This window comes from Sturnus vulgaris, chromosome Z (genome assembly GCF_052056855.1).
Source record: "Sturnus vulgaris isolate bStuVul1 chromosome Z, bStuVul1.hap1, whole genome shotgun sequence".
Classification (NCBI taxonomy): Eukaryota; Metazoa; Chordata; class Aves; order Passeriformes; family Sturnidae; genus Sturnus; species Sturnus vulgaris.
Genome location: NC_142283.1, coordinates 11,714,529 through 11,725,396, shown reverse-complemented (window position 1 = coordinate 11,725,396; position 10,868 = coordinate 11,714,529). Strand labels below are relative to the sequence as shown.

Sequence of the window (10,868 nt, the reverse complement as noted above, 5' to 3'; positions counted from 1 at the left end):
GAGTTCACGATCACTGTAAGCGATTTTCTCTTGGGTAAAGCAACATCCTTCCAGGCAGCAGGACTTCAGCTCTGATGACAATGCTGACCAAATTGCTGCCACCTCCTGTTGCTGCTTCTGTCTCCAAAGAATGAGAAATGTGCCAAAGCTGCTGAAGACGGGCAGAGACAGTGAGAAAGAACCAGCCAGTGCAGAATACGGACTGATTTTGCTTTCACCGGACAAAGAAGAAGAAGAGTTTCCCATGGGATTCCTCAATTCGGACCCGTTTCTGAAAGTTCCTGCGCTCGCCTTGAGGGTTTGCAAAGGCAGAAGGATGATTGCAGGCAGGGAAAGAAAGAGAGAAAGGGTTTGCAGCTGGCGCCGCGGTGCCGTGCGGTGCCCGGCCAGCCCCGGCAGCCGCCCCGCCCGCGCTGGGCCCGCAGCCCCGGCTCTGCCGCGCTCGGCCCCGCCAAGTCCGGCCCGCGCGGGGCCGCGAGCGGCGCCGAGCGCAGCGCCCCCCTCAGGCCGCGCGCCGCCGGCGCAGCCGTGGCCGTTGAGCCGCGGCCGTTGTGGCGACACTCGGCGATCGGCGCGATGGCGGAGTGGTCGCTGCCCGCCGGCCTCAACGCCAGCACCTTCCCCGCCAAGCTCTGGCGCCTGGTGAACAGCCCCCGCGTCCGCTCCGTGCGCTGGGACAGCCTGGGCCAGGGGCTGCTCATCGACCGCTCCCTCTTCGAGCGGGAGCTGCTCAGCTCGGGCAGTGCCCAGGCTCCGGCCCCGCACACCTTCAGGGCCACACAGTTCGGCAGCTTCGTGCGGCAGCTCTACCGCTACGGCTTCCGCAAGGTGCCGGGCTGGCTTGGCTCAGCTGTGCCGGGCGATTGCGGGGGCTGGCTCCACTTCAGGAATCCCAACTTTCTCCGCGACCGTCCCGACCTCCTGCTCCACGTCCAGCGCCGGAGCACGGCCAACAGGCAGCGGCAGCAGCTCCCCAGGGCGCGGCCGCTGACGGACGGGCCGGACGGGCGCAGTCGTTTCACGGCGCTGCCCAGGGAGCGGCCGCCGCTGCCGGCCGGGCGCCCGCCCAGCGGCTTCCTCCTACTGCACAGGGAGCGGACGCTGCCGGACGGGCGGGAGCTGCGCAGCCCCCGGCCCGGCCGCTTCCAGCAGCCCGCCAAGGAGGGGCCGCTGCTCGTCCGGCGCCCGCCCTGCAGCTTCCACCTGCTGCACAGGGAGCGGCCGGTGCCGGCCCGGCGGGAGGGGCCGAGCCGCTTCCAGGAGCTCTACGGGGAGCAGCTGCCTCCGGCCGAGCGGGAGGTGCTCAGGATGCAGCCCTGCAGCTTGCAGCAGCTGCACAGGGAGCAGCAGCCCCCAGCCTCCGAGCCGCCAGGTAGGAAAGGAATTCTAGCTTTCCTTTCCCAAAGGTCACGAAAAGTGACCGCTTGAAGTATTTTTCCACAATGCTCTGTCATTGTGAGACAGAAATTATCAAGTCTCCTAGGAAGGGGGGGCGTAGAAGGCCACAGGATTCTCTGAGTTTCCTATGTGCTTCCTGGGATGTTTAATCTCAGGCAACAATAGAGCTGTGTGTCCCAAAGCCACATTGTGGAGCCTGACCAATGCGTTTGGATTCGTGCAGCTACACCAGGCCCTTTAGCGCCCAGTGCTCCCCCTGGTAGTGCTGGTTGTGCACCATCGACGGCCTCCAGCTCAGCATGGAATGCACCTGCGGAAGAGGAGTCACCAGCAGCAGATCTAGGGCTTGAACTAGAGAAAATGATTCGGGAGATCAGGAGATCCCTGCCTCAAAGGTCTCCCTGTGCTCAGGTAACCCCATTGGATGGGAATAGAAGAGGCTGGACTGAGAGCTTTTGAACGTTGTTACGTGGCTGAGAAGCAAAGGCTTCTTAAGTTAATTTGTTTCATTATTGTATAGTTGTCTAATTATTCTTGGTAAAGTTAAGATCTCTAAAAGAAGAGAGATGAAAAAGTCATCACTAAATCCTCGCGTTAGCGAGGATGAGAGGTGTAAGCCTGTGTTGGCCAAGTTTGGTTGCTCCTTTTCCTGGGAAGAATGCCCTTTGCCGGGGAATTTATGGTGATGCTTTATAGGTTCTACCAGGCTTTGTCTGATGGGAAAGGAGAAAAGAATGTTTGGAGAATGCCACTGAAGGCAAAGTGTCCCGTGCAAGGAGGGGCATGTGAGAAGTGCCTCTGTTCCAGCAGCAGATGTGGGCTCTGCCTCTTTTGTGTAGCGAGGCCAAGGCAAAGCAAGGTCTGGGCTGCAGCTGCTGCTGCTGTGTGAGGCCTGCCGTGCTCCCAGACCTGTGTTTGAAGATGGGCTGGAGCTGCAGCTTTCTGTCCTTTTGGTTGACAGATTCAGTCTTTGGATTAGGAGTCCCATTTCTCTTAACTTTCCCCTGACTTACCTGTAGTGCTGCAAAGGCCTTTTTGCAGTTCTTATACTTGTTGGCCAAAGAATGTCTCTCTTTGTATTGATGTGCTGACCCCACAGGCTGCAGTACATTTATGATTGAGGAAGGGCAGACTCAAGGGCGGGAGTGGGATTTTCTGGATTTAGTAATATCTTATTCTCAAATGAGATGTCTTTTGTCTTCTATAAACTCACACATAGCCGTTTTCAAAAGCATTTTATTCCATACTGAAAGGAAACATTGCAGGCTCTGAATCTTTTTTAGAATATTTAGGATTGTGATGGACGGGCTATTGTAGAGGAGATGGGTTGTTTTTTTTCTACCCTTCAGATTTGCAGACTTTTGCCACTTGAAAATCTGATCCTGGAAATACCCTGGTGCATAAATGTTTGCCTGGGTCATAGATATGGGGCAGCAGCAGAGGGCTCCAAAAAGCACCACCGGGTGATGGATTGTGTGAGCGATTGGGTGGGGGTGGTGAGACTCCCAGCCAGAAATTAGGTGTGTGCTTTTCCTGTGTGTTTGCAGCACACAGCCCTGAGCAGTGCTCGGAACAAGCTCTGCCCTTGCTGACAGCCATGTTGACAACGAGGAGGGCCCCTGGCTTTCTGCTGGCTGATTTCTTACAGCTCGTGGGATGAGCCAGGGTCAGAACGTGAGGGCACAACCCCTCACTTGGTGTCTTCTCTTTTTCTGCCTTCATGTTTTGCCTCAAAGGTCATTTTGTAAAAGCTTCAGCTTGCCCTTGGCCACCCAAATCCTGAGTTTAAAATGCTTCTCATGGTAACCGTGTGGGCAGTGTTCCCGCCCCTCCCGCCGTGTTCCATGTCCTGTGGGAGTGGAGGAGAGTCACTGTATCCCTGATAGGATTCCAAGAAAATAGCGAGTGATCTTTGTATTTCTTTCTTTCTGTTTCTCCTTCAAGGGGAATGTTAATGTTGCCCCTAAGTCCTCAGAGGAGGAAGCTCTGAACAGAGCTGCAGCAGAGGACGCTTCATCTGGCACCAAGAGCTGCAGGAACAGTTCACCAGAGTGTGGGGAGCCTGGTAAGGAGAGAGCCCACATTGGTTTAAAAGAGAGGTGTGAGATGGCTGCTCTGAGCCTGCCTGTGACAGGAAGGGAGATCAGAGGAGTTGAGTTCTTGTCTGCAGGGTTGGAGCTGCCCAGTGCCTTTAGTTCAAATCCTGCACTGACACAACCTCCCAGAGCCCTGCCCTCCACGCTTCTCCAGAGGCTCTGACACGGAGTCCTCTGCTGTGGCAAGAGAGCAGGGAATAAACCTGACCTTGTGGGAGTTGTGTCACCAAGCCGGGTGTCCCAGTTTGGTTTCACAACTCAGCTCATAGCACCTTTCAGCTTCAGCCATTTTAGTGAGTACTGAGATCTCTCTATCAGCAGAGAGAAAGAACAAAGCTGGGCTTCTTTGTGGGAGCTGGGACTGTCTGTGTTTCAAGCTGTCATGGGTGCCATTTGCACTGTGAGTACTGAGACTTTATTGAGGTACTTCAGTGCTTTACACAGTTTTGAACATTTGGAAGGATCTGTGTTCTCTAAAGAGCAGGCTTCAAATTCCAAGTGAGAGTCTGCCTCTCAGACCATCTTGAACAGTGTCAGAGAAAAGGACAATTGGTGCCCAAGGGAACCGTGCACAAGGGCCAATACTGACTCAGGGTTCCCTTTGCTTCCCAGATCCCATCTGATCGACCTCTCCAGGAGGCCTGCCCCGTGTGGCAGGAAGAGACAGAGGGAAGACCTGTGGCCATTGGGCAGGTGAAATCCCTCTGGCACATTGATAGATATAGTCATATTTATAGATATGTGTAGTTATATTTATATATCTATATAGTTATGTTTACAGATTTATATAGGTGCACTTCTAGGTGTAGATAGTTGTATTTATATATCTCTATAGTTTAATTTATATGTAAAGGTGTAGATGTATATAGTTAGATTTTTATAAGGGAGGTTATAGTTATAGATGCGCCTAGATTCATTTATACATGTATATAGTTACATTTCCATATATATAGTTATGTTTCTAAATAGGCATAGTTGTATTTCTATCTGGGATTTTAGTTACGTAGATGGATATGTGTATAGGTACAGGCCTTTTGTTAACATCTTTCCCCTCCTGGATGCCTTTTTCATCTCTTGTTTTTCCCCTGTGCCCCCTCTGTCCCCTCTCCCTGTGCTGTGTCCGAGCTGGCGGCCGGATTGGAGCAGCAGTTCCAGCCCCGGGTGTCCCTGGAGCGCTGGGAGCTGCCGGTGGCCCCAGGCACTGTCCCCTGAGGAGCTGCTGAGGGCCGGTGAGACTGAGGGGGCTGAGGAGGTGGTGACACTGAAGGGACGGTGACCTTGAGGTGGTGGTGGGGCTGGGGGTGTGGGGCAGCACAGGGCGATGGTGGCACTGAGGTGACAGGGAAGTGGCACAGGCTGAGGGGGGTGGCGGGGTCTAAGGGGTTGGGATGGGTCAAAAGGGACAGAGGGGGGTGAGAGGACTGCGGGACTCTGAAGAAACTGAAGGGGACTCGGGGTTGGCCGAGAGCATGGCGGGGCTGAGGGGATAGAGGGAGCCAGCAGGGAGCACAGAGGGGTGCAGGACTGCAGCTCTGCCAGGCCTTGGAACCTTGGAACCAATTCCTGAGCCTCCATTTTTGCCACAGCTGCAGTGAAGACTTTGAGGACAGCAGGAGGACTGACAGGAGCCAGCAGGGAGAAGCTGAGGGGCACGAGCAAGAGCAGTGATCAGGGAGCTGCTGCTGGCAGGCGAGAACCGGGGTGAGGCCACAGGGCCGGTGAGGCCGGCTGGGGGTGAGGGTGCCGTGGGCTGTGGCCGTGGGCACTGCCCGGCGGGGCAGGAGCGGGCCCTGCCCGTGCTGGGGCTGCTCAGCGCAGCTGCCCCGGCCGGCACAGGGGCTGTCCTTGGGCAAGGCAGCTGTGCCGGCAGGGCCCGGGAGCTGTGCCGGCTGTGCCGGGCTGCCGGGGGCTGCGGGACGGTCCCGCCGCGGCTGCGCTCACCACACCCTGGCCCGCTCGGCCGCTTTTCCTTTGCAGCCCTCCTGGGGAGGCGCTGAGATTTTCTCTTCCCTGATGCAAGTGCAGGTGCTGCCGAGGGAAAGGCCCTGATCCTAACTCAGTGTTCCCTTTGCTTCGCAGATGTCCCGTCTGCTGTCCCTGTCCAGGAGAGCTGCTGTGCGTGGGAGGAAGAGACGGATGGAGAGGCTTTGAAGATGGCGCTGCTGGAATCCCTCTGCTCAGCGTTCTCTGTAAAGATACATGGACTTGCCCAAGGAGAGGGATAATTCTATGGATATTTACATATGTGGGTTGCTGTTTGTATGGGTTCGTTTCTAGATGTATTTTGTTATATTTCTGTATATTTATGTTGTTACATATGTATGATATGTATACATATATGTTTTTAATTATGTATATTTGTATATATGTATCTAAGTATACATCTATGTTATTATATCTTTGTTAAATTCTATTCTAATTTCCTATGTATAGAGTTTGTCGGTATCTATTTCTATTGATATAGTTGTCATTATCTGGCTTTTAAAATAGATATATTTATATTTGTATAGGTATATATGTCTATATTTATATTTTTATATGTATATTGATCTATTTCTGGATGTAATTCTATTTGTATATGTATGGAGATATGTAAGTGTATATTTGTATTGCTGCAGTTGGATGGATATTTAGATTGGTACAGTTGTCTATTTACAGATAGATTTGTTTCATGTATCTGTTTATGTATATAGTATGTAATACATAATATTTAATCTGTATTTACATCTGTGTGTTGTGGTTATATATGTATTGCTTTCTATTCAACTATGTATGGAGTTGTATAGTTGTACAGTTGATAAGGGGTTATCTGGAGAGAGATATTGATAATTTTGTATTCCTATATGGACTTTTACCTGATAGTAATATGTAATAAAATAAGTTGTTAAACCCCTAATTGATATTTGTATATATGAATTGTTGTAGAGTTTGGTAATAAATTAAGTTTTTGTTAACTGAATTGGTATTTGTATATATTTACATAGCATTATTGCAGTAATGGAATAAATTCCTTTTTTTAACCTAACTGAGATTTGTATAGTTCTGTATTGTCAGCACGGGTGTAGCAATTGTAATAAATGACATTTTTCAACTGAAATCGATTCTCGTGTATTTGTTGATCAGTAGTGCAGCTGTAGCAATCTACAAGAAATGACATTTGTCAGCTGAGATGGGTGTTGTGTGATTGGTGCTATCCAAAGCAACCAACAGATGTAAAGGTGATAATTCTGGGGGAGGCTTTGCAGTTAAGAATGAAAAGGAAAAAGACATTTTTCTTGGAAGTATCTTGAAAGAGCTTTTTGTATCACCAGGAGCAGCTGCACTGTTATTGACTTCCACCATTAAAAACTCACAACAACCCTTCCCGTGTCTTAATCTGGCCACAATTCAGAGCTGCAATTCCAAATTCTCATCAAATATGTTGCTATAATTTAAAGAAGGAGGGAGAGCAGAAATACCAACATTTCTCATCAGTCTTCTGGGTCGAAAAGACCATTTAATTTATGCTCCCTTAGCTATCAGCCTAAAGTGTGCTGTGCAAACCTTAGGTCCGTGTTGGACCTTATGCATTTCTTTAGCACCAACTGAGGTGCAAACCTGGTGTTAAACCCATCAGGCATCATAATTACTTAGAGTGACAGAACATCACTGTTCCAGCACAGTGAAGCTGTGTTTACTTGCTCCTGCAAGGCATTTCCACAGTGGAAATGAAATCAGTGCCTTGCTCTCTAGATGTGTTAGTATTTTACACCTGTCCTGATAGACAGCAGGGAAACATATTTGTTTCTATTATACCATTCCATCTAAATCTTTGGTTGGAGAGCAAAAGGAAAATGTCAGTTTAAGCCATAATTTTTGCCTGGATTTTAAACTGTTCTTTCAATAATAACAATAATTTCTCAGTACATGTTGATTTCAGCAAGCACCAGCAGAGTAAGTCAGATTCTCTTTTCTTGTTCTGGCCTTTCACATATCACTAAGGAAAGGAAAGGTGAGGCTGTGTTATTCTCCACTAGATTTTAAATTCTTCCAAAGTCAAAACTGAATTCAAGTCAGGTTCATTAACACTGTAACTTACATACTTCTAAAATCTCGTGCATTTGCCTGGAGATTTGAGCTCGTTTCTTGACAAGAAGAAAAGACTATATATGGGACTAATCCTGTTTTTGCTATGAAACAATTTTCAACAGAGAAAGGGAAAAGGCCTTTGAGCACATCTTTACTTTCAAGAAAGGTGGCTGCTGATAAGTACTTACCAAGACAAAGAGGCACGGGCTGTCATTTCTTATGTTACTGTGTGTGCATGAAATGCTGTAATTAAGCCTCTGTTTTCAAGACTATAAAAACACACAGTACAATGTGAATCTCAATTTAATCTTAACAATGCAACTTATGCTGGATTCTAAGAGCTCTGTTTATTTACCTTAAAGCTTTGATCATTCCTGTGAATGTTCAAAAGCCATTAACCATAGCATTCAGTCTCTGGCAGATATTTGGTCTTGAAGGAAAACATTTTCCTAAATTTTTTCCTATCTCTTTAAAACACACTGGGTTTAGTTAATATCAAGAGCTATAAAGCTAAAGCATGTGGTAAAGGGCTATTTATTGTAGCAAATCCATATGTTGTCAGAAAATGTCCTTTAGAAAGAATTAGAATTTCCAAGGACTAAATCCTCTCCCCTTTTCCTTTTCCCTTTCGCCTTCCGGGTCCTCTTTTTTTTAACCTTTTCCCTTCCCCTCACCTCTTTCCTCTTTCCCATTCCCTCTTCACTCCTATTGTCAGAGAGAGGTTATTTTCAGAGAGAGGTTTTTATAATCTGTCCCCCTCAAAGTGATTGTCTTGGCTCGAAAGAGAGGTATTTGCTAAAAGAGACAGGGGCCTCTTTTTGAAAAGGAGAATATAAACCCCTCTTCCTTCACTTTACTATAATTTTGAAATTAAGGGGCTCTCAGGTGAAGATATGGGGGGATAGGAATAGCAGTTCTTTACTGACATATATATATATGTAAGAAGGGAAACAAAACACAACAACAATAACTGCGAGATCAGCAGTAGCAGAGCAGCAAACCCAGTGAACAGTTCTCCCGGCTGTGGACACCTTTCCTGTGCGGTGCAGTCTCCGTTCTGGCGCTGCCTGCCAGCTCTCGCTGAGCAGGGAGGAGATGCGGTGATCCCACGGGGCTGAATGGCGTCTGTGTCCCTGATGGGAAGGGCGGAGGGGAGACGCTGCTCTCGGATCCCAATGATCCAAAATGATGTCTGAAGTCGGTAGGAGATGCAGGAGAGAGAGAGAGAGCGTCTGAGCAGGGAGGGTGCGGGATGCCACAGCCAAGGAAGGCAGCTCTGTCGCGATGGGATGGCAGAGTGGAGTTTCTAGCGACCGTCCTTCTCCGAGCCGGGCAAGGAGAGAGCGCAGCTGCCCCCCTGATCTCGTGCTGTTCCTCCTCTTTCCCCCCACCGCCCCCATCACCAGCCACCTGTGCCAGGGTATAGCCCGCAAACCTCTCAACATTGCAATGGGGAAAATTCCACTGAGAGACCCAACCCCCAACAGTGATTTACTACCCCTTCATTAACTGTGCCAGATGTGAAGGTGTTCTCTCCGTTTTCTGAGAGGCTTCTCCACACCATCCTGCCCCTGCAGATACTCCAGCTTGGTGGCACAGGCTGTCACAGCGCTGCCAACAAAAGCTGTGAAGCCAGAGCTGCAGGACTTGTCATTGCTGGCCTGAAAGTGCTACTCCTGGACTGGAAACATCAGTAGGAGCTCATGCTTTGCCTCCCCATGCTGACAAATCCCTGCAATCCCTCCTACTGCGCTCTGTGGCAGCACTGCTGTAGAAGTTTTGGTATTTTGGTTTGCTAATTTGAGATTCCTGCCCAATGCACCTATTATGTAGTGGGTTTAGTGCTGGCCAGACACCAGTGCACCCACTAGAAATTATTTACTCATTTCCTGCTATGAGATATGGATTTGGAGGAAGAGGGCAAAACATGCTCAAAACTTTAAAGGGTATAAGGAAAAATTATATTAGCAAAATTAGAAGAAAAATGATAGGAAAATCAGAATCAACTTTCAAAACACTTCTCCCCTCCTACTCTCTTTTCTTTTCCAGTGACAACGTAAAGGGACAAAACCTGGAACTTTCAGTCAACTTTCACTCTAAAATAATCTTTCTTCAGTCTTTTAGGGAGAGGAGTCTCATTTGCCATACTATGGAGACTTCTCCACAAGAAACAGTTCTCTTGTGGCTTTAGTGTCCCAGCAAATCAGCCACCCGGGAAAGGAAAAATCTGTTCACAGTGTGAAAGTCTCTCCCTTGGCTTGCAGCTTTTCCACTTTCATGGGCCATGTCAGCTTATTGGGGTGCAATTTTAAAGGATGAGCTATTCTAGTATAGAAACAAAAGGCAGCACCATTGTACCAATGAACAATCAATGACATTTTTAAACTGAAACAGGTGTTGATTTGTGGTATTTGAAGCAATTAACAGACATCCACATAAGGCTCTAGGAGCACTTGGATCAGGAGTGATGATGGGGGCAGGGGGAAAACATGCCCCACAACTTGCCCAGTTCCATAATGGCACAGGAAGGAACTGTAGGCTTTGCAGAGAGAGCAGAGTCAAACATTTAGGGAGAACTCACTGCAAGGGCCTGCTAAGGAAAGCTACAGTTGCCACTGAGAAACTGGGAAAAGACAAAACCCCATCCAATACCTCTCAGTTCTTTCAGGACAGCCAACCAAAATGCTTTCAAGCTTCCAGGCATTTCTCATGTGTCATTTGTCATTTTTGAGCATGAAGAAATGACAGGCCCCTCAAGAACCACCCTTGGTTTTTAGCCTTGTGTGAGCACTGTGAATGCAGAGAATCTGCTGCCTAGGAAGGTCAGCTATGAGCTCTGCAGCAATGGAGGGCAGAGCACAACCCTGTCTGATGGACACGTCCCATTGGCACTCTGAAGAGATGTGACATCCCAATGAAAACTGGCACACCTTGAAGAGTCTTGAGTAGGACTTGGAGGAATCCAAAAAAGCAGCACTGTATGGATCATGCCAGCAAGTGATGTGGCTTTTCCCCCTGACTTGCTGAGGCCTTGGTGAGAGGTTGCATGGCAGCAAGCTGCAGGCCTGCAGCCCCTGTGCTGTCCTCTGCAGGTGCTGTGGCCGTGCAGCAATGGAGGAAATGGGCTGAGTGTCCCCTCAGACAGCAGGCAGAGGGCAGCCAGCTCGGGGGAGGCTCATGGCTGGGAGGGTGCTACTGCTGCCAAGCAGAGAGACCTGGAGGGGCTGGAGAAAGGGCAGGCAGGGAGCTCCTGCAGGTGAAGGTGCAGGGAAAGAGGCGAGTCCTGCAATCAGGGAGGAGGAAGAA

At 49.2% G+C, this 10,868-nt stretch overlaps 1 protein-coding gene across 1 annotated transcript; it reads left to right on the top strand.

Annotated features, from left to right (window-relative positions):
• The first annotated feature begins 576 nt into the window (after positions 1–576).
• Positions 577–6,453, top strand: LOC148219675 (uncharacterized). Its single transcript, XM_088157141.1, has 6 exons — positions 577–1,372; positions 1,622–1,809; positions 3,343–3,463; positions 4,107–4,723; positions 5,081–5,195; positions 5,574–6,453. The coding sequence occupies exons 1-4, from the start codon at positions 577–579 to the stop codon at positions 4,115–4,117; spliced, it is 1,116 nt and encodes a 371-aa protein (XP_088013267.1). The 3' UTR covers positions 4,118–4,723; positions 5,081–5,195; positions 5,574–6,453.
• Positions 6,454–10,868: the final 4,415 nt, after the last annotated feature.

Excerpts from the sequence above, each read along its gene's own strand:
- LOC148219675 (XM_088157141.1), top strand. The coding sequence starts at position 577 with ATGGCGGAGTGGTCGCTGCCCGCCGGCCTCAACGCCAGCACCTTCCCC. Across the intron at positions 1,373-1,621 it reads CCCAGCCTCCGAGCCGCCAG|CTACACCAGGCCCTTTAGCG; the intron begins GTAGGAAAGGAA and ends GGATTCGTGCAG. Across the intron at positions 1,810-3,342 it reads AAAGGTCTCCCTGTGCTCAG|GGGAATGTTAATGTTGCCCC; the intron begins GTAACCCCATTG and ends TTCTCCTTCAAG.